The sequence below is a fragment of the Oncorhynchus nerka genome, linkage group LG26, assembly GCF_034236695.1.
Source record: "Oncorhynchus nerka isolate Pitt River linkage group LG26, Oner_Uvic_2.0, whole genome shotgun sequence".
NCBI classification, from domain to species: domain Eukaryota; kingdom Metazoa; phylum Chordata; class Actinopteri; order Salmoniformes; family Salmonidae; genus Oncorhynchus; species Oncorhynchus nerka.
In genome coordinates, this window is record NC_088421.1 from 56,404,579 (window position 1) to 56,427,676 (window position 23,098).

Consider the following 23,098-nt stretch of genomic DNA (forward strand, 5'->3'; position numbering starts at 1 on the left):
GGCTAAAGCACTTTGACATGCTGCGTCTGATTAGGTCTTTTGACCAATCAGATCTCTTTTGACCAATCAGATCAAGTCTTTTGACCAATCAGATCAAGTCTTTTGACCAATCAGATCAAGTCTTTTGTCCAATAATTGGGCAAAATATCAGAATTGAGCTGCCTGTGTAAACGCAGCGTTTTTTTGTCAAATGCTGATGTAAAGGGAGCCTTAGGAATAAATGTGATTCGATTGAGAATCCTCACAAAACAATGACATACTGTTAACCCTAGATACGTGTTGTTTCAATTCCCTGTGTGTGTGAGACCAGGTAAGGGTCCTCAGAAGGACCACTACAGGAAGCTGATCGACACCCTGAGCTTTGAGCACGTGAAGATCTGTACTCCATGGCTGGAGGCAGAGGACTACCCTGTTCTGCTAGGTTAGTGTGGTCTCCCTGTCCCAGGCTCAGCAGGTCTGTACTCCATGGAGACAGAGGACTACCCTGTTCTGCTAGGTTAGTGTGGTCTCCCTGTCCCAGGCTCAGCAGGTCTGTACTCCATGGAGACAGAGGACTACCCTGTTCTGCTAGGTTAGTGTGTTCTCCCTGTCCCAGGCTCAGCAGGTCTGTACTCCATGGAGACAGAGGACTACCCTGTTCTGCTAGGTTAGTGTGGTCTCCCTGTCCCAGGCTCAGCAGGTCTGTACTCCATGGAGACAGATGACTACCCTGTTCTGCTAGGTTAGTGTGTTCTCCCTGTCCCAGGCTCAGCAGGTCTGTACTCCATGGCTGGAGACAGAGGACTACCCTGTTCTGCTAGGTTAGTGTGTTCTCCCTGTCCCAGGCTCAGCAGGTCTGTACTCCATGGAGGCAGAGGACTACCCTGTTCTGCTAGGTTAGTGTGTTCTCCCTGTCCCAGGCTCAGCAGGTCTGTACTACATGGAGGCAGAGGACTACCCTGTTCTGCTAGGTTAGTGTGTTCTCCCTGTCCCAGGCTCAGCAGGTCTGTACTCCATGGAGACAGAGGACTACCCTGTTCTGCTAGGTTAGTGTGTTCTCCCTGTCCCAGGCTCAGCAGGTCTGTACTCCATGGCTGGAGGCAGAGGACTACCCTGTTCTGCTAGGTTAGTGAGGTCTCCCTGTCCCAGGCTCAGCAGATGTGTGTGTGTGTGTGTGTGTGTGTGTGTGTGTGTGTGTGTGTGTGTGTGTGTGTGTGTGTGTGTGTGTGTGTGTGTGTGTGTGTGTGTGTGTGTGTGTACTGATGTTCTGTATGTTCTCCCTGTCCCAGGCTCAGCAGGTGTGTGTGTGTGTGTGTGTGTGTACTGATGTTCTGAATGTTCTCCCTGTCCCAGGCTCAGCAGATCTGGGTGTTTGTCTCCATAAGTCGTCCAGTGGTCTGGACCTGCCTATGAAGGTGGTGGACATGTTTGGCTGCTGTCTGCCTGTCTGTGCCATCCACTTCTACTGGTGAGACAGGACTCTTTAACAGTCCACTTCTACTGGTGAGACAGGACTCTTTAACAGTCCACTTCTACTGGTGAGACAGGACTCTTTAACAGTCCACTTCTACTGGTGAGACAGGACTCTTTAACAGGCACCTTCTGACACCATGTCCACACACACTGTCTGTGCTGTCACCTTCTACTGCTGAGGGAATACTCTAAACCCTGGGTCACCTTCTACTGCTGAGGGAATACTCTAAACCCTGGGTCACCTTCTACTGCTGAGGGAATACTCTAAACCCTGGGTCAACAGTCACCTTCTACTGCTGAGGGAATACTCTAAACCCTGGGTCACCTTCTACTGCTGAGGGAATACTCTAAACCCTGGGTCACCTTCTACTGCTGAGGGAGTACTCTAAATCCTGGGTCACCTTCTACTGCTGAGGAATACTCTAAACCCTGGGTCAACAGTCACCTTCTACTGCTGAGGGAATACTCTAAACCCTGGGTCACCTTCTACTGCTGAGGGAATACTCTAAACCCTGGGTCAACAGTCACCTTCTACTGCTGAGGAATACTCTAAACCCTGGGTCAACAGTCACCTTCTACTGCTGAGGGAATACTCTAAACCCTGGGTCAACAGTCACCTTCTACTGCTGAGGGAATACTCTAAACCCTGGGTCACCTTCTACTGCTGAGGGAATACTCTAAACCCTGGGTCACCTTCTACTGCTGAGGAATACTCTAAACCCTGGGTCACCTTCTACTGCTGAGGGAATACTCTAAACCTGGGTCACCTTCTACTGCTGAGGGAAAACTCTAAACCCTGGGTCACCTTCTACTGCTGAGGAATACTCTAAACCCTGGGTCACCTTCTACTGCTGAGGGAATACTCTAAACCCTGGGTCACCTTCTACTGCTGAGGGAGTACTCTAAACCCTGGGTCACCTTCTACTGCAGAGGGAATACTCTAAACCTGGGTCACCTTCTACTGCTGAGGGAATACTCTAAACCCTTGGTCACCTTCTACTGCTGAGGGAGTACTCTAAACCCTGGGTCACCTTCTACTGCTGAGGGAATACTCTAAACCCTGGGTCACCTTCTACTGCTGAGGGAATACTCTAAACCCTTGGTCACCTTCTACTGCTGAGGGAATACTCTAAACCCTGGGTCACCTTCTACTGCTGAGGAATACTCTAAACCCTGGGTCACCTTCTACTGCTGAGGGAAAACTCTAAACCCTGGGTCACCTTCTACTGCTGAGGAGTACTCTAAACCCTGGGTCACCTTCTACTGCTGAGGGAATACTCTAAACCTGGGTCACCTTCTACTGCTGAGGGAATACTCTAAACCCTGGGTCAACAGTCACCTTCTACTGCTGAGGAATACTCTAAATCCTGGGTCACCTTCTACTGCTGAGGAATACTCTAAATCCTGGGTCAACAGTCACCTTCTACTGCTGAGGGAATACTCTAAACCCTGGGTCACCTTCTACTGCTGAGGGAATAGTCTAAACCCTGGGTCACCCTCTACTGCTGAGGAATACTCTAAACCCTGGGTCACCTTCTACTGCTGAGGGAATACTCTAAACCCTGGGTCAGCAGTCACCTTCTACTGCTGAGGGGAATACTCTAAACCCTGGGTCACCTTCTACTGCTGAGGAAAACTCTAAACCCTGGGTCACCTTCTACTGCTGAGGGAAAACTCTAAACCCTGGGTCAACAGTCACCTTCTACTGCTGAGGGAATACTCTAAACCCTGGGTCACCTTCTACTGCTGAGGAATACTCTAAACCCTGGGTCACCTTCTACTGCTGAGGGAATGCTCTAAACCCTGGGTCACCTTCTACTGCTGAGGGAATACTCTAAACCCTGGGTCAACAGTCACCTTCTACTGCTGAGGAATACTCTAAACCCTGGGTCAACAGTCACCTTCTACTGCTGAGGGAATACTCTAAACCCTGGGTCAACAGTCACCTTCTACTGCTGAGGGAATACTCTAAACCCTGGGTCAACAGTCACCTTCTACTGCTGAGGGAATACTCTAAATCCTGGGTCACCTTCTACTGCTGAGGGAATACTCTAAATCCTGGGTCAGCAGTCACCTTCTACTGCTGAGGAATACTCTAAACCCTGGGTCACCTTCTACTGCTGAGGGAATACTCTAAACCCTGGGTCACCTTCTACTGCTGAGGGAATACTCCTAAACCCTGGGTCACCTTCTACTGCTGAGGGAATACTCTAAACCCTGGGTCAACAGTCACCTTCTACTGCTGAGGGAATACTCTAAACCCTGGGTCACCTTCTACTGCTGAGGGAATACTCTAAACCCTGGGTCACCTTCTACTGCTGAGGGAAAACTCTAAACCCTGGGTCACCTTCTACTGCTGAGGGAATACTCTAAACCCTGGGTCACCTTCTACTGCTGAGGAATACTCTAAACCCTGGGTCAAATCAAATCAAATCAAATTTTATTTGTCACATACACATAGTTAGCAGATGTTAATGCGAGTGTGGCGAAAATGCTTGTGCTTCTAGTTCCGACAATGCAGTGATAACCAACAAGTAATCTAACTAACAATTCCAAAACTACTGTCTTATACACAGTGTAAGGGGGATAAAGGAATATGTACATAAGGATATATGAATGAGTGATGGTACAGAGCAGCATACAGTAGATGGTATCGAGTACAGTATATACATATGAGATGAGTATGTAGACAAAGTAAACAAAGTGGCATAGTTAAAGTGGCTAGTGACATAAGAATGCAGTCGATGATCTAGAGTACAGTATATACATATGCATATGAGATGAATAATGTAGGGTAAGTAACATTATATAAGGTAGCATTGTTTAAAGTGGCTAGTGATATATTTACATCATTTCCCATTATTAAAGTGGCTGGAGTTGGGTCAGTGTCAATGACAGTGTGTTGGCAGCAGCCACTCAATGTTAGTGGTGGCTGTTTAACAGTCTGATGGCCTTGAGATAGAAGCTGTTTTTCAGTCTCTCGGTCCCAGCTTTGATGCACCTGTACTGACCTCGCCTTCTGGATGATAGCGGGGTGAACAGGCAGTGGTTCGGGTGGTTGATGTCCTTGATGATCTTTATGGCCTTCCTGTAACATCGGGTGGTGTAGGTGTCCTGGAGGGCAGGTAGTTTGCCCCGGTGATGCGTTGTGCAGACCTCACTACCCTCTGGAGAGCCTTACGGTTGAGGCGGAGCAGTTGCCGTACCAGGCGGTGATACAGCCCGCCAGGATGCTCGATTGTGCATCTGTAGAAGTTTGTGAGTGCTTTTTTTTTTTTTTTTGGCGACAAGCCCGAATTTCTTCAGCCTCCTGAGGTTGAAGAGGCGCTGCTGCGCCTTCTTCACGACAGCTGTCAGTGTGAGTGGACCAATTCAGTTTGTCTGTGATGTGTATGCCGAGGAACTTAAAACTTGCTACCCTCTCCACTACTGATCCATCGATGTGGATAGGGGTGTTCCCTCTGCTGTTTCCTGAAGTCCACAATCATCTCCTTAGTTTTGGTTATTTTCCTGACACCACCTCAAGGGCCCTCACCTCCTCCCTGTAGGCCGTCTCGTCGTTGTTGGTAATCAAGCCTACCACTGTTGTGTCGTCCGCAAACTTGATGATTGAGTTGGAGCGTGCATGGCCACACAGTCGTGGGTGAACAGGGAGTACAGGAGAGGGCTCAGAAACGCACCCTTGTGGGGCCCCAGTGTTGAGGATCAGCGGGAGGATGTTGTGCCTACCCTCACCACCTGGGGGCGGCCCGTCAGGAAGTCAGAACCCAGTTGCACAGGGCAGGGTCGAGACCCAGGGTCTCGGAGGCTTGATGTGAGCTTGGAGGGGTACTATGGTGTTGAATGCCGAGCTGTAGTCGATGAACAGCATTCTCACATAGGTATTCCTCTTGTCCAGGTGGGTTAGGGCAGTGTGCAGTGTGGTTGAGATTGCATCGTCTGTGGACCTATTTGGGCGGTAAGCAAATTGGAGTGGGTCTAGGGTGTCAGGTAGGGTGGAGGTGATATGGTCCTTGACTAGTCTCTCAAAGCACTTCATGATGACGGAAGTGAGTGCTACGAGGCGGTAGTCGTTTAGCTCAGTTACCTTAGCTTTCTTGGGAACAGGAACAATGGTGGCCCTCTTGAAGCATGTGGGAACAGCAGACTGGGTATAGGGATTGATTGAATATGTCCGTAAACACACCCCAGCTGGTCTGCGCATGCTCTGAGGCGCGGCTGGGGATGCCGTCTGGGCCTGCAGCCTTGCGAGGTTAGCACGTTTAAATGTCTTGCTCACCTCGGCTGCAGTGAAGGAGAGACCGCATGTTTTCGTTGCAGGCCGTGTCAGTGGCAATGTATTGTCCTCAAAGCGGGCAAAAAAGTTATTTAGTCTGCCTGGGAGCAAGACATCCTGGTCCGTGACTGGGCTGGGTTTCTTCTTGTAGTCCGTGATTGACTGTAGACCCTGCCACATGCCTCTTGTGTCTGAGCCATTGAATTGAGATTCCACTTTGTCTCTGTACTGGCGCTTAGCTTGTTTAATAGCCTTGCGGAGGAATAGCTGCATTGTTTATATTCGGACATATTACAGACACCTTGCCCTGATTAAAAGCAGTGGTTCGCTTTCAGTTTCACGCGAATGCTGCCATCAATCCGCGGTTTCTGGTTTGGGAATGTTTTTATCGTTGCTATGGGAACGACATCTTCGGCACGTTCTAATGAACTCGCACACCGAATCAGCGTATTCGTCAATATTTCCATCTGGCCCTGTCTGAGAACATGTCCCAGTCCACGTGATGGAAGCAGTCTTGGAGTGTGGAGTCAGCTTGGTCTGACCAGCGTTGGACAGACCTCAGCGTGGGAGCCTCTTGTTTTAGTTTCTGCCTGTAGGCAGGGATCAGCAAAATGGAGTCGTGGTCAGCTTTTCCGAAAGGGGGCGGGGCAGGGCCTTATATGCGTCGCGGAAGTTAGAGTAACAATGATCCAAGGTTTTTACCACCCCTGGTTGCGCAATCGATATGCTGGTAAAATTTAGGGAGTCTTGTTTTCAGATTAGCTTTGTTAAAATCCCCAGCTACAATGAATGCAGCCTCCGGATAAATGGTTTCAGTTTGCAAAGAAATAAAGTTCGTTCAGAGCCATCGATGTGTCTGCTTGGGGGGGATATATACGGCTGTGATTATAATCGAGGAGAATTCTCTTGGAAGATAATGCGGTCTACATTTGATTGTGAGGAATTCTAAATCAGGTGAACAGAAGGATTTGAGTTCCTGTATGTTTCCTTCATCACACCATGTCTCGTTAGTCATGAGGCATAGCCCCCGCCACTCTTCTTACCAGAAAGATGTTTGTTTCTGTCGGCGCGATGCGTGGAGAAACCCGTTGGCTGCACCGCGTCGGATAGCGTCTTCCCAGTAAGCCATGTTTCTGTGAAGCAGAGAGCGTTGCAGTCTCTGATGTCCTCTGGAATGCTACCCTTGCTCGGATTTCGTCAACCTTGTTGTCAAGAGACTGGACATTGGCAAGAAGAATGCTGGGGAGTGGTGCGCGATGTGCCCTTTTGGTCTGACCAGAACACCGCCTCGTTTCCCTCTTTTTCGGAGTCGTTTCCTTGGGTCGCTGCATGCGATCCATTCCGTTGTCCTGTTTGTAAGGCAGAACACCGGATCCGCGTCGCAGAAAACATATTCTTGGTCGTACTGATGGTGAGTTGGCGCTGATCTTATATTCAGTAGTTCTTCTCGACTGTATGTAATGAAACCTAAGATGACCTGGGGTACTAATGTAAGAAATAACACGTAAAAAAACAAAAAACTGCATAGTTTCCTAGGAACGCGAAGCGAGGCGGCCATCTCAGTCGGCGCCTTCTACTGCTGAGGGAATACTCTAAACCCTGGGTCAACAGTCACCTTCTACTGCTGAGGGAATACTCTAAACCCTGGGTCAACAGTCACCTTCTACTGCTGAGGGAGTACTCTAAACCCTGGGTCAACAGTCACCTTCTACTGCTGAGGGAGTACTCTAAACCCTGGGTCACCTTCTACTGCTGAGGGAATACTCTAAACCCTGGGTCACCTTCTACTGCTGAGGGAGTACTCTAAACCCTTGGTCACCTTCTACTGCTGAGGGAGTACTCTAAACCCTGGGTCACCTTCTACTGCTGAGGGAGTACTCTAAACCCTGGGTCACCTTCTACTGCTGAGGGAATACTCTAAACCCTGGGTCACCTTCTACTGCTGAGGGAATACTCTAAACCCTGGGTCAACAGTCACCTTCTACTGCTGAGGGAAAACTCTAAACCCTGGGTCAACAGTCACCTTCTACTGCTGAGGGAATACTCTAAACCCTGGGTCAACAGTCACCTTCTACTGCTGAGGGAATACTCTAAACCCTGGGTCACCTTCTACTGCTGAGGAATACTCTAAACCCTGGGTCACCTTCTACTGCTGAGGGAATACTCTAAACCCTGGGTCACCTTCTACTGCTGAGGGAATACTCTAAACCCTGGGTCAACAGTCACCTTCTACTGCTGAGGGGAAAACTCTAAACCCTGGGTCAACAGTCACCTTCTACTGCTGAGGGAATACTCTAAACCCTGGGTCAACAGTCACCTTCTACTGCTGAGGGAATACTCTAAACCCTGGGTCACATTCTACTGCTGAGGAATACTCTAAACCCTGGGTCACCTTCTACTGCTGAGGGAGTACTCTAAACCCTGGGTCACCTTCTACTGCTGAGGGAGTACTCTAAACCCTGGGTCACCTTCTACTGCTGAGGGAATACTCTAAACCCTGGGTCAACAGTCACCTTCTACTGCTGAGGGAGTACTCTAAACCCTGGGTCACCTTCTACTGCTGAGGGAATACTCTAAACCCTGGGTCACCTTCTACTGCTGAGGGAATACTCTAAACCCTGGGTCACCTTCTACTGCTGAGGGAATACTCTAAACCCTGGGTCAACAGTCACCTTCTACTGCTGAGGGAATACTCTAAACCCTGGGTCAACAGTCACCTTCTACTGCTGAGGGAATACTCTAAACCCTGGGTCACCTTCTACTGCTGAGGGAATACTCTAAACCCTGGGTCACCTTCTACTGCTGAGGGAATACTCTAAACCCTGGGTCACCTTCTACTGCTGAGGGAATACTCTAAACCCTGGGTCACCTTCTACTGCTGAGGGAATACTCTAAACCCTGGGTCACCTTCTACTGCTGAGGGAAAACTCTAAACCCTGGGTCAACAGTCACCTTCTACTGCTGAGGGAATACTCTAAACCCTGGGTCAACAGTCACCTTCTACTGCTGAGGGAATACTCTAAACCCTGGGTCAACAGTCACCTTCTACTGCTGAGGGAAAACTCTAAACCCTGGGTCACCTTCTACTGCTGAGGGAAAACTCTAAACCCTGGGTCACCTTCTACTGCTGAGGGAAAACTCTAAACCCTGGGTCACCTTCTACTGCTGAGGGAAAACTCTAAACCCTGGGTCACCTTCTACTGCTGAGGGAATACTCTAAACCCTGGGTCACCTTCTACTGCTGAGGGAGTACTCTAAATCCTGGGTCAACAGTCACCTTCTACTGCTGAGGGAATACTCTAAACCCTGGGTCACCTTCTACTGCTGAGGGAATACTCTAAACCCTGGGTCACCTTCTACTGCTGAGGGAATACTCTAAACCCTGGGTCACCTTCTACTGCTGAGGGAAAACTCTAAACCCTGGGTCACCTTCTACTGCTGAGGAAAACTCTAAACCCTGTGTCACCTTCTACTGCTGAGGGAATACTCTAAACCCTGGGTCACCTTCTACTGCTGAGGAATACTCTAAACCCTGGGTCAACAGTCACCTTCTACTGCTGAGGGAATACTCTAAACCCTGGGTCACCTTCTACTGCTGAGGGAATACTCTAAACCCTGGGTCACCTTCTACTGCTGAGGAATACTCTAAACCCTGGGTCAACAGTCACCTTCTACTGCTGAGGAATACTCTAAACCCTGGGTCACCTTCTACTGCTGAGGAATACTCTAAACCCTGGGTCACCTTCTACTGCTGAGGGAATACTCTAAACCCTGGGTCAACAGTCACCTTCTACTGCTGAGGGAATACTCTAAACCCTGGGTCAACAGTCATCTTCTACTGCTGAGGGAATACTCTAAACCCTGGGTCACCTTCTACTGCTGAGGGAATACTCTAAACCCTGGGTCACCTACTACTGCTGAGGAAAACTCTAAACCCTGGGTCACCTTCTACTGCTGAGGGAATACTCTAAACCCTGGGTCACCTTCTACTGCTGAGGGAATACTCTAAACCCTGGGTCACCTTCTACTGCTGAGGGAGTACTCTAAATCCTGGGTCAACAGTCACCTTCTACTGCTGAGGGAATACTCTAAACCCTGGGTCAACAGTCACCTTCTACCCCCATGCAGAGAGGCTATGTGCTGATCTGATCTGTTTTGGACGGAGTTTCCTGTGCTGTGTTTAATGTGGATCTAACCCTGTTATATTCTCCTGTGTTGTCAGTCTCTCTGTTATATTCTCCTGTGTTGTCAGTCTCTCTGTTATATTCTCCTGTGTTGTCAGTCTCTCTGTTATATTCTCCTGTGTTGTCAGTCTCTCTGTTAACCCTGTTATATTCTCCTGTGTTGTCAGTCTCTCTGTTATATTCTCCTGTGTTGTCAGTCTCTCTGTTAACCCTGTTATATTCTCCTGTGTTGTCAGTCTCTCTGTTAACCCTGTTATATTCTCCTGTGTTGTCAGTCTCTCTGTTATATTCTCCTGTGTTGTCAGTCTCTCTGTTATATTATCCTGTGTTGTCAGTCTCTCTGTTAACTCTGTTATATTCTCCTGTGTTGTCAGTCTCTCTGTTATATTCTCCTGTGTTGTCAGTCTCTCTGTTAACTCTGTTATATTCTCCTGTGTTGTCAGTCTCTCTGTCAACCCTGTTATATTCTCCTGTGTTGTCAGTCTCTCTGTTAACCCTGTTATATTCTCCTGTGTTGTCAGTCTCTCTGTTATATTCTCCTGTGTTGTCAGTCTCTCTGTTATATTCTCCTGTGTTGTCAGTCTCTCTGTTAACCCTGTTATATTATCCTGTGTTGTCAGCCTCTCTGTTATATTCTCCTGTGTTGTCAGTCTCTCTGTTAACTCTGTTATATTCTCCTGTGTTGTCAGTCTCTCTGTTAACCCTGTTATATTCTCCTGTGTTGTCAGTCTCTCTGTTAACTCTGTTATATTCTCCTCTGTAGTCTACATGAGCTGGTGAAACACGAGGAGAACGGGTTGATCTTCAAAGACTCTGAGGAACTATCTGGACAGCTCAAGGTACAGTAATATAATACTACTGTTCAGCTGAGGAACTATCTGGACAGCTCAAGGTACAGTAATATACTACTACTGTTCAGCTGAGGAACTATCTGGACAGCTCAAGGTACAGTAATATACTACTACTGTTCAGCTGAGGAACTATCTGGACAGCTCAAGGTACAGTAATATAATACTACTGTTCAGCTGAGGAACTATCTGGACAGCTCAAGGTACAGTAATATACTACTACTGTTCAGCTGAGGAACTATCTGGACAGCTCAAGGTACAGTAAGTTCCTCAGCTGAACAGTAGTAGTATATATCTGAACAGCTCAAGGTACAGTAATATAATACTACTGTTCAGCTGAGGAACTATCTGGACAGCTCAAGGTACAGTAATATAATACTACTGTTCAGCTGAGGAACTATCTGGACAGCTCAAGGTACAGTAATATACTACTACTGTTCAGCTGAGGAGATACAGAAACCCCTGATTTATCACATCACTTCCCAGTGGTATGATCCTGTCAACTGCCATCTGTCTTATCTGACTGTAACCAGTTCCTGTGACAGTGGTATATGGTCTGATATACACATGGCTGTTTTAGACAGGATCCAATCTACCCGTAAATTTTTTTTTTAAAAACTGTTCATGTCCCTATGTTGTGTCTCTCCAGTCTCTGCTGTGGGACTTCCCTGACTGTGAGGATGAGGGCAAACTGGGTCAGTTCAGGGGAACCTCCGGGCCAGTGGGGGCAGCGGTGGGACCAGAACTGGGACCAGAATGTCCTGCCTCTCCTCACTGCACCCTGACTCCCCTGTTAGACAGACCTCTTTACAGCAGCTGACTCATCCCCTCTCTACATCTTCGCTCCGTTTCAAACCCACTTTTTGAGCCTCCAATCTTGAACATTTTAACAGACGCTCTTATCCAGAGCACGACTTACAGGAGCAATTAGGGTTAAGTGCCTTGTTCAAGGGCACATCCACAGATGTTTCACCTAGTCTGCTCGGGGACTCAAACCAACGACTTTTTTTCTTACTGGCCGAGCGCTCTTAACCGTTAGGCTACCTGCTCTGAACTGCTAGGCTACCTGCTCTGAACCGCCAGGCTACCTGCTCTGAACCGCTAGGCTACCTGCTCTGAACCGCTAGGCTACCTGCTCTGAACCGCTAGGCTCCTGCTCTGAACCGCCAGGCTACCTGCTCTGAACCGCTAGGCTACCTGCTCTGAACCGCTAGGCTACCTGCTCTGAACCGCTAGGCTACCTGCTCTGAACCGCTAGGCTACCTGCTCTGAACCGCTAGGCTCCTGCTCTGAACCGCTGGGCTACCTGCTACCAACTGCCACATGGTCTCCACTTTGAGGACCTGTCGGAAAGAGATCGTTACATCAGGCTAGTCTTTCCTCTGCTCTCTCTCTCTCCCCTTTTCTCTCTCTCCTTCTGTGGATCTCTTCATTCCAGGCCGTTTAGATTCTCCTCTTAAACAACACTTGATGTGTATGTTGATGATAATGTATAAATGGGATATTTTCCACACAATGTAAATAAAGACTTTATTACACAGTAATACACATCTGGTTCTGGCTTGGTCTCATATTGTGTGCATCCCAAATGGCACCCTATTCCCTATCTAGTGCACTACTTTTAACCACAAGCCCTATGGACCCTGGTCAAAAGTAGTGCACTTGTGGGAATAGGATGCCATTATTATATGTAGAGTTTGATCATCTCTATGGTGGCTTGTCTGTTGTAAAAGAACACATGGGTCACTGGTCCTGTCATGACCTCATGTTGGATTCCAGAACTTTCTGTGGGAGAGAAAAACAAAGGAGAAGTTATAGATCCATCAGTTTCAGAGGTGTAGAATTATAGACGCATCAGTTTCAGATGTGTATAATTATAGACCCATCAGTTTCAGATGTTTATAATTATAGATGCATCAGGAAAGGACTTCATCCAAGGCAATAGGATTAGATCTCTCCAGAACAGTGGAGATGGACGAGATCAATCACATGTATTTATAAAGCCCTTATTTACATCAGTTGTCACCTAGAACTTCACTGTAACCCGGGATACAAGGTGACGAGGCCACTTGAAGACTATTGAGGTTCGTCCTCTACAGTATCTATGGGTTGGAGAGTCTCATCCTCTACAGTATCTATGGGTTGGAGAGTCTCATCCTCTACAGTATCTATGGGTTGGAGAGTCTCATCCTCTACAGCACATATGTCAGAGTCAAGGCCCGCGGGCCACATCCGGCCCGCAAGAAGGTTTTACGGCCCCTGGGATGATCTTGATTTATTATTAGAACCGGCCCAGCAAGCCGGCAGCCCGCAGATCTTTTACACGCACCAATACTACATTTCCCACAATGCAAGGTGACGCTATCGAGCAGTAGGCTGCTTCATTTCAATATTTATTGGCACAGCAGTCGTCAGCATCACAGTAAAATTAACTTTCAGATACCCATCAAAAATGGCAAAACGGAAGGTGGATACTGAGAACCGGGGTTTCAAACAAGGTGCCATCTGGAGTATATGTTCTGAAGGTAGCTGGAAAACCTGTGTGTCTTCTGTGTGGAGAAAGTGTGGCGGTACTGAAAGAGTATAATCTGAGACGACATTATGAAACGAAACACGCGGACAAAAACAAGAATATGGACATGGAACAAAGGCTACAAAAGGCAGAGGAATTAAAACGAGGCCTCAAATCTCGACAGGCTCTGTTCAAAAAGCCAAATCACAAGGCCAGGCTGCTGTCAAGGCCAGTTTTATTTTGGCCTAGAAGAGATCGCTAAATCAGCCCGGCCATTTACAAGGGGATTTCATCAAAAACTGCATGATTAAAGTTTGTGACTTTAATTTTGCCCAGAAAAAAGGCAACTCTTTTTAAATGTGAGTCTGAGCAGAAACACCATTGCCGAGAACCGAGTATAGACCAGTTGTCCATCAATCTAAAAGAGCAGCTTGTGAAAAGGGAAAAGATTTTATTGCATATTCCTTGGCTGTGGATGAGAGCAACTGACATTTCTGACATTGCCCAGTTGTCAATTTTCATCCGCTGGAGTGGACTCCAACCTAAATCAAAAACAGAGGAGTTTTTGGCTTTACGTCCTATGCATGGCACAACTACGGGGCATGATTTGTATGAAGAGGTGTCAAGATGTGTAAATGAGATGGAGCTGCCTTGGGAAAACTCGTGGGTTTGACAACCGACGGAGCACCTGCGATGTGTGACACAGGAGCGGACTGGTGGCGAAGATACGGGAAAAGATGCAAGAGGAAAACGCGACAGGTGAGCTGACAGCTTATCATTGTATCATACACCAGGAAGCGCTGTGCGGTAAAGCCTTGAAAATGGAGCATGTAATGAGCATCATCACGCGCACAGTTAACTTTATCAGAGCCAAAGGTTTGAATCACCGCCAGTTCAAGGCATTTCTGACGGAGTTAGAAACGGGTTAGCATGGTGATTTGCCTTATCACACAGAGGTGCGATGGCTAAGCCAGGGAAAGGTGCTTCAAAGATGTTTCGAGCTTCTGGTAGAGATTTGTCTGTTCTTGGACAGCAAAGGAAAGACACAAACAACTCCGAGACGTCTCCCAAATGTTTCTGTGTGAAATGGCTTTTCTGTGTGACATTACGATCATCTGAATGCAATAAACTTGCAGCTGCAGGGTCGGGATCGTGTCATCTCTGATATGTACAGTACAGTGAAGGCATTTAAAACCAAACTGACTCTGTGGGAGACTTTCAGATTGCGGAAAGAAAATTTGAGCCACTTTCCCAGCTGCCAGACCATGAAAGAGAAGCTCTCTACCAGTGCGTTCCCATGCACACAGTTGGCTGATAAAATAGGTATGCTTGCCGCTGACTTTCGAAAGCCTTTGCTGACTTTGAAGCACAAAAAAAAAGGTTGGAACTGCTCGGTAACCCATTTGCTGTTGACGTGGAAAGCTCACCACAAACCTCCAAATGGAGTTGATTGACCTCCAATGCAATGATGCACTGAGGGCAAATATGCGGCAGTCAGGTGCTGCGGAGTTCGCCCGTTTCCCGGCACAATGCCCCAGCTGCGCATCCAGGCTGCTCAAACGTTGTCTATGTTTGGGTTGCACATACCTGTGTGAACAACTGTTTTCTTTGATGAACCTGAACAAAACATCACACAGAAGTCACTTACTGCTGAACACCTCCACTCAATTCTGAGTTTCTTCAGCTCAGAGCCTTACCCTCTGAACATTGATGAACTTGTGGAAAAGATGGGACACCAATGTCAGTATCACCCTCAACCTCAAACAAGTGAACATTACTGTGCAATCACATATTTAGAGTTTTTACTCAGTTCAAGTTTAAAAGTTAAAATTTAATATTTGTTTTCACTGCATGTTACTTCTCCTTAAACAAAGTGTTGTTTTTGATTAATAGATTTTGCACTTTATTTTTTGTATTTCAATCCAATTATATTTTAAAATATTTCAGTTGAGTGGATGATAGAAAATTGCTATTATTGTTTTTCTTTGAAGTAAATTTAGCCCACTTTTGCTAAAAAGAGAAATATAGTCTTGATGGTGCCTTGAATACCGGTTTCTTTCATTTAATGTTCATGTTATGGGGATATTTATATAAAGGAAATTTGTCTTTTGTGTCTGTTGAAAATTAAAGATTACTGACAGAGCCATAAGAAAATATTGCTTTATTTATCTGATCATATTGTAATATATTTGTTAGGTTTTCAGTAGGTTCAATTAGGTTCACTAGACTATATGCGTCATTTAAAAATTTTTCAATGAACATTCGAACAGTCCGGCCCTCGTCTTGTAGCTGATTTTTTTATTTGGCCCTCCGTCCATTTGACTTTGACACCCCTGCTCTACAGTATCTATGGGTTGGAGAGTCTCATCCTCTACAGTATCTATGGGTTGGAGAGTCTCATCCTCTGCAGTATCTATGGGTTGGAGAGTCTCATCCTCTACAGTATCTATGGGTTGGAGAGTCTCATCCTCTACAGTATCTATGGGTTGGAGAGTCTCCTCACTATTGAGGTTCAACCTCTACAGTATCTATGGGTTGGAGAGTCTCCTCACTATTGAGATTCGTCCTCTACAGTATCTATGGGTTGGAGAGTCTCCTCACTATTGAGGTTCATCCTCTACAGTATCTATGGGTTGGAGAGTCTCCTCACTATTGAGGTTCATCCTCTACAGTATCTATGGGTTGGAGAGTCTCCTCACTATTGAGGTTCATCCTCTACAGTATCTATGGGTTGGAGAGTCTCCTCACTATTGAGATTCGTCCTCTACAGTATCTATGGGTTGGAGAGTCTCCTCACTATTGAGGTTCGTCCTCTACAGTATCTATGGGTTGGAGAGTCTCCTCACTATTGAGGTTCGTCCTCTACAGTATCTATGGGTTGGAGAGTCTCCTCACTATTGAGGTTCATCCTCTACAGTATCTATGGGTTGGAGAGTCTCCTCACTATTGAGGTTCGTCCTCTACAGTATCTATGGGTTGGAGAGTCTCCTCACTATTGAGATTCATCCTCTACAGTATCTATGGGTTGGAGAGTCTCCTCACTATTGAGGTTCATCCTCTACAGTATCTATGGGTTGGAGAGTCTCCTCACTATTGAGGTTCGTCCTCTACAGTATCTATGGGTTGGAGAGTCTCCTCACTATTGAGGTTCATCCTCTACAGTATCTATGGGTTGGAGAGTCTCCTCACTATTGAGGTTCGTCCTCTACAGTATCTATGGGTTGGAGAGTCTCCTCACTATTGAGGTTCGTCCTCTACAGTATCTATGGGTTGGAGAGTCTCCTCACTATTGAGGTTCGTCCTCTACAGTATCTATGGGTTGGAGAGTCTCCTCACTATTGAGGTTCGTCCTCTACAGTATCTATGGGTTGGAGAGTCTCCTCACTATTGAGGTTCATCCTCTACAGTATCTATGGGTTGGAGAGTCTCCTCACTCAGCTGCTCTTTGAAACAGTTGGTTTACTACTAATGATACATTAAACTTGTAAAGCTATTTTCATTAGTTCTCTCAAAGCTCTAGGTTTAGTACTGACCTAGCTGGTGTTTAAAACTGTTATATGTGTCGGGGTTTCTGATGGTGGAGGAGATGTAGACATCAGGAGGGCTGCCATTGGCCGAACACCTCAGGATCTTAGAGAGAAGCTTCACCAGACAGCCAATGATATCTGGATCGTAAACTACATCTATAACACAGGAAACAACAGGACATGTGTCAGCTGACAACAATAGAATTAGGAAACAACAGGACATGTGTCAGCTGACAACAATAGAATTAGGAAACAACAGGACATGTGTCAGCTGACAACAACAGAATTAGGAAACAACAGGACATGTGTCAGCTGACAGAATTAGGAAACAACAGGACATGTGTCAGCTGACAGAATTAGGAAACAACAGGACATGTGTCAGCTGACAGAATTAGGAAACAACAGGACATGTGTCAGCTGACAGAATTAGGAAACAACAGGACATGTGTCAGCTGACAACAATAGAATTAGGAAACAACAGGACATGTGTCAGCTGACAACAATAGAATTAGGAAACAACAGGACATGTGTCAGCTGACAACAATAGAATTAGGAAACAACAGGACATGTGTCAGCTGACAACAATATAATTAGGAAACAACAGGACATGTGTCAGCTGACAGAATTAGGAAACAACAGGACATGTGTCAGCTGACAGAATTAGGAAATACATTTGATCCCTCACCAGCACCGGGGGGCTGTTCCAGAAAGCTGGATCAATTAGTTAGCCAGGTAACAGCCAGGTACCTGCCAGGTAACTACCGGGTAACAGCCAGGTAACTACCAGGTAACAGTCAGGTAACTGCCATGTAACAGTCAGGTAACTGCCAGGTAACAGCCAGGTAACTGCCAGGTAACTGCCAGGTAACTACCAGGTAACAGTCAGGTAACTGCCAGGTAAGTACCAGGAAACTACCAGGTAATAGCCAGGTAACAGTCAGGTAACTGCCAGGTAAGTACCAGGTAACTACCAGGTAACAGTCAGGTAACTGCCAGGTAAGTACCAGGTAACAGCCAGGTAACAGTCAGGTAACTGCCAGGTAAGTACCAGGTAACTACCAGGTAATAGCCAGGTAACAGTCAGGTAACTGCCAGGTAATAGCCAGGTAACAGTCAGGTAACTGCCAGGTAACAGTCAGGTAACTGCCAGGTAACAGTCAGGTAACTGCCAGGTAACAGTCAGGTAACTGCCAGGTAATAGCCAGGTAACAGTCAGGTAACTGCCAGGTAACAGTCAGGTAACTGCCAGGTACTGGCTAACTAATAATATCTTTTGAGAAATTTTTGTTGTAATTAAAGGCTGGATTCAATCCATATCGCCAAAGCATCGCAGAAGATCTGCATACAAATGTAAAGGTCATTTCTGACTGAGTTGACATATGCAGTGTTTATTGTGAAGTGTCCGTGACAGAGGAACATATGCAGTGTTTATTGTGAAGTCTCCGCGACAGAGGGAACATATGCAGTGTTTATTGTGAAGTCTCCGTGACAGAGGGAACATATGCAGTGTTTATTGTGAAGTCTCCGTGACAGAGGGAACATATGCAGTGTTTATTGTGAAGTCTCCGCGACAGAGGGAACATATGCAGTGTTTATTGTGAAGTCTCCGCGACAGAGGGAACATATGCAGTGTTTATTGTGAAGTCTCCGCGACAGAGGGAACATATGCAGTGTTTATTGTGAAGTCTCCGCGACAGAAGGAACATATGCAGTGTTTATTGTGAAGTCTCCGCGACAGAAGGAACATATGCAGTGTTTATTGTGAAGTCTCCGTGACAGAGGGAACATATGCAGTGTTTATTGTGAAGTGTCCTTGACAGAGGGAACATATGCAGTGTTTATTGTGAAGTCTCCGCGACAGAGGGAACATATGCAGTGTTTATTGTGAAGTCTCCGTGACAGAGGGAACATATGCAGTGTTTATTGTGAAGTCTCTGCGACAGAGGGAACATATGCAGTGTTTATTGTGAAGTCTCCGCGACAGAAGGAACATATGCAGTGTTTATTGTGAAGTCTCCGCGACAGAGGGAACATATACAGTGTTTATTGTGAAGTGTCCGTGACAGAGGGAACATATGCAGTGTTTATTGTGAAGTCTCCGCGACAGAGGGAACATATGCAGTGTTTATTGTGAAGTCTCCGTGACAGAGGGAACATATGCAGTGTTTATTGTGAAGTCTCCGCGACAGATGGAACATATGCAGTGTTTATTGTGAAGTCTCCGCGACAGAGGGAACATATGCAGTGTTTATTGTGAAGTCTCCGTGACAGAGGGAACATATGCAGTGTTTATTGTGAAGTCTCCGCGACAGAGGAACATATGCAGTGTTTATTGTGAAGTCTCCGCGACAGAAGGAACATATGCAGTGTTTATTGTGAAGTCTCCGTGACAGAGGGAACATATGCAGTGTTTATTGTGAAGTGTCCGCGACAGAGGGAACATATGCAGTGTTTATTGTGAAGTGTCCGCGACAGAGGGAACATATGCAGTGTTTATTGTGAAGTGTCCGCGACAGACGGAACATATGCAGTGTTTATTGTGAAGTGTCCGCGACAGAGGGAACATATGCAGTGTTTATTGTGAAGTGTCCGCGACAGAGGGAACATATGCAGTGTTTATTGTGAAGTCTCCGTGACAGAGGGAACATATGCAGTGTTTATTGTGAAGTGTCCGCGACAGAGGGAACATATGCAGTGTTTATTGTGAAGTCTCCGCGACAGAGGGAACATATGCAGTGTTTATTGTGAAGTGTCCGCGACAGAGGGAACATATGCAGTGTTTATTGTGAAGTGTCCGCGACAGAAGGAACATATGCAGTGTTTATTGTGAAGTGTCCGCGACAGAAGGAACATTACCTTTAAAGCGGATCTTCAGCTTTACGGATTGAATAGAATAGAGCCAGACCATGTTCCTACCTGCAGCGATGACCGTGGCGGCTCCGATCTCTCTCAGCTGCTTCTCTGTCACCTCCTCCCAGTCCAGATGCTCCACACACACTCTGGGAGAGTTCTGGTTGTCCAGCCCATTGAGCTGGACGTTGTCCCTCAGTCTATGTAGAACGCTGAGGTGACAGTCACTGAACACGTAGCTGGAGGAGACTGGAGAGGACAGGACCAGTCAACCCTACACCACTGCCCAGCTCTAGGACTGTCCTGTAGGAGAGAGCAGAGACAGGACTACACACTGCTATACCAGTCAACCCTACACCACTGCCCAGCTCTAGGACTGTCCTGTAGGAGAGAGCAGAGACAGGACTCACACACACAGGGAGAGGACCTACACACTGCTATACCAGTCAACCCTACACCACTGCCCAGCTCTAGGACTGTCCTGTAGGAGAGAGCAGAGACAGGACTCACACACACAGGAGAGGACCTACACACTGCTATACCAGTCAACCCTACACCACTGCCCAGCTCTAGGACTGTCCTGTCAGGAGAGGACCTACACACTGCAGAGACAGGACTCACACACACAGGGAGAGGACCTACACACTGCTATACCAGTCAACCCTACACCACTGCCCAGCTCTAGGACTGTCCTGTAGGAGAGAGCAGAGACAGGACTCACACACACAGGGAGAGGACCTACACACTGCTATACCAGTCAACCCTACACCACTGCCCAGCTCTAGGACTGTCCTGTAGGAGAGAGCAGAGACAGGACTCACACACACAGGGAGAGGACCTACACACTGCTATACCAGTCAACCCTACACCACTGCCCAGCTCTAGGACTGTCCTGTAGGAGAGAGCAAAGACAGGACTCACACACACACACACACACAGGCAGAGGACACTCACATTACACACCAGATTGAGATTAGGAGTAGTAACCACAGCATGAGTTGTAGACAGAACACAATGACATAACACACACAGTAATGTACCAACCTGTCAGTGAAGAGGTGTGTGTTCTCCAGACAGAACACACACAGTAGTGTACCAACCTATCAGTGAAGAGGTGTGTGTTCTCCAGACAGAACACACACAGTAATGTACCAACCTGTCAGTGAAGAGGTGTGTGTTCTCCAGACAGAACACACACAGTAGTGTACCAACCTATCAGTGAAGAGGTGTGTGTTCTCCAGACAGAACACACACAGTAGTGTACCAACCTATCAGTGAAGAGGTGTGTGTTCTCCAGAGCCCATTCTGCGAGGTAAAGAGCAGCCTCCCATGTGACCAGGCCTGTAGTTCCTTCAGAGATCACAGCTGTACTCTCTGATAGACTCACTGCTTCTCCACACGGCTACACACACACACACACGTACGGTAAATATAAAATGTATATTTAATTAAAATAATCATGAATTGAATAATAATTGTATTATTTTAAAGGATAAAATAGAGGTCCCGTGTGGCTCGGCTGGTAGAGCGTGGTGCTTGCAACGCCAGGGTTGTGGGTTCAATTCCCACGGGGGGACCAGTACGAAAACAATGTATTCACGCACTACTGGAAGTTGTTCAGGATAAGAGCGTCTGCAAAATGTAGAACACAGCTTCTGTTAAATACAGTGTGTGTGTGTGTGTAGTACCAGTAAATAGCTCTTGTAGCACTCTGTCCCCTCCTCTACCCCCAGGACTTCCCCCAGTGCATCATAGAGCTCATCCAGGGGCTCCCTCCCACTGGCTTCATGCTGCACACAGGGAAGACAAGCATCACATTACCGTTGTTTGCTTTAATAATATACTTAGACTTTATTCTATTCATGTGAAACGTGTAAGAATTGCGTTTTTTTAAATGCACCAGTTACTGTGCGATAGCGAACTATTTTCTGACAGAATGATACCAGACCAAAAATATATCAGATAAAAGAACTCACCCTTTTGATGAGCTGAGACAGAAACAGTCTCCTATATCTTACTGAGGGAGGATGTTTACAGCACAGTGGGTGAAGGCATGTCTGGAAACAGGTGACAATAGTAATTGTTAGTGTGGTTTCCAACTCGGTAATCAATGTACTGTTTCTATATATTTAACTAAATAGGTGCGACATTAAAAAAAATAATGCTTTTGACAGGCAATACCTGCTTTAGAATATCTAGAATCATTTCTGATGAGCTGTCGGTCTCGAGCTCCCTTTCAAGGGACTGTAGAAAACAACAACAAATGATGTTTTTACTGTATTCATGTCTTACTATTCCTAAACAATAAAAAAATAAAGAAATACATTAAATTTATGATGCAGACCCTACAGTACAACATGCAAGCAGCCCCGCTACTTACATTCCATGGGAAATTTGGCAGTTGACCCATAGTGAAAAAGGAGACTTTAAAGTTATATATAACGTCTGCTCTATTCCTTATGCACGTGACTTCGGTTTTGTCGGTCTGATCCTTAGACCGATACATTTCGTTAATTTTAAACCAACCCGAGAATGGAATTACACTAAACCACAGGCTGGCCACGTGTTTCCCTGAGTTTGTTGTCTTCCTCTTTTACCCAAGAAGCACTCCTCCTGTCGCAATGCCTGATGGTCAATGTAGTATAATCATGACAGACAGTAACGCGATAACATCTTTTTTTTTTTAAAGAAAGTACAAATTAGAAAACATTTACAATGAGATGAGAGCTCTATTTTATGTCCCACTAGAACCTGTATCTGTGGGCCTACTGTTCTCAGTGCATAGAACCTGTATCTGTGGTCCTACTGTTCTCAGTGCAACCCTTGAAGTTGATTACAAGTCTACTGTTTGAGACCACTCCCCTTGTCTGTGCTATCTCTGCCTCCACAACTGTCATCCCAAATAAATGAAGCACCCAAAATGTGCCAGATTACGATAATGTAGCCTACTAAAGCTGCATAATTACATAGCTATTCTTCTGAAATTTGACTTTCTTTGACATTTCAGGTGGAATTAAGATCTCGTCTAAATGAACAAGCTGTGTGCACAGGGGTGTAAAATATTATGGACAGTGGATGTGGGTTACTTATAACATCTACTTGTCTAAAGCTTTTTCAGCCCGCTCTTTTCCTGCAGTGTCATTCACAGAAGATAACACCTCTACAGTTGTTCTTCATTCAACAGAATGACCTCAAACAGCAAACAGCACGTCTGAACATTGAAGGTCAGAAATGTCATTTCGACGGTGATGTTTTCAAATTTTGTAATACTATATTCAAACGGATATTATGGCTGCCTTATTGAGTCGAACTGAAATTCCATGTTTGATTACAATCGTTTTGGTAGTAATGAAAAATGTGTCCTTTTCAACTGGCAGAAATGGATGGGATATTTTTTAAAGAATATTCAGTGGTAGTGGAATTCAGTGGCCATAATAAAGTGTAGTATT

General features: G+C 46.3%; 1 protein-coding gene, 1 non-coding gene and 1 pseudogene across 2 annotated transcripts; 2 read left to right on the top strand and 1 right to left on the bottom strand.

Annotated features, from left to right (window-relative positions):
* The window catches only part of LOC135564849 (chitobiosyldiphosphodolichol beta-mannosyltransferase-like), a 24,915-nt pseudogene extending 12,611 nt beyond the window's left edge, over positions 1-12,304 (top strand).
* LOC135564850 (protein-lysine N-methyltransferase EEF2KMT-like) lies at positions 12,277-22,303 on the bottom strand. Its single transcript, XM_065010914.1, has 9 exons — positions 22,030-22,303; positions 21,831-21,893; positions 21,626-21,706; positions 21,338-21,439; positions 20,918-21,051; positions 20,477-20,541; positions 19,716-19,898; positions 16,806-16,955; positions 12,277-12,545 (listed from the first exon to the last, which is right to left on the bottom strand). Exons 1-9 carry the CDS (start codon positions 22,153-22,155, stop codon positions 12,445-12,447), a joined length of 1,005 nt encoding a protein of 334 aa, XP_064866986.1. The 5' UTR covers positions 22,156-22,303; the 3' UTR covers positions 12,277-12,444.
* trnaa-ugc (transfer RNA alanine (anticodon UGC)) lies at positions 21,152-21,228 on the top strand. Its single transcript has one exon. It is a non-coding gene; the product is annotated as a tRNA-Ala (tRNA).
* Positions 22,304-23,098: the final 795 nt, after the last annotated feature.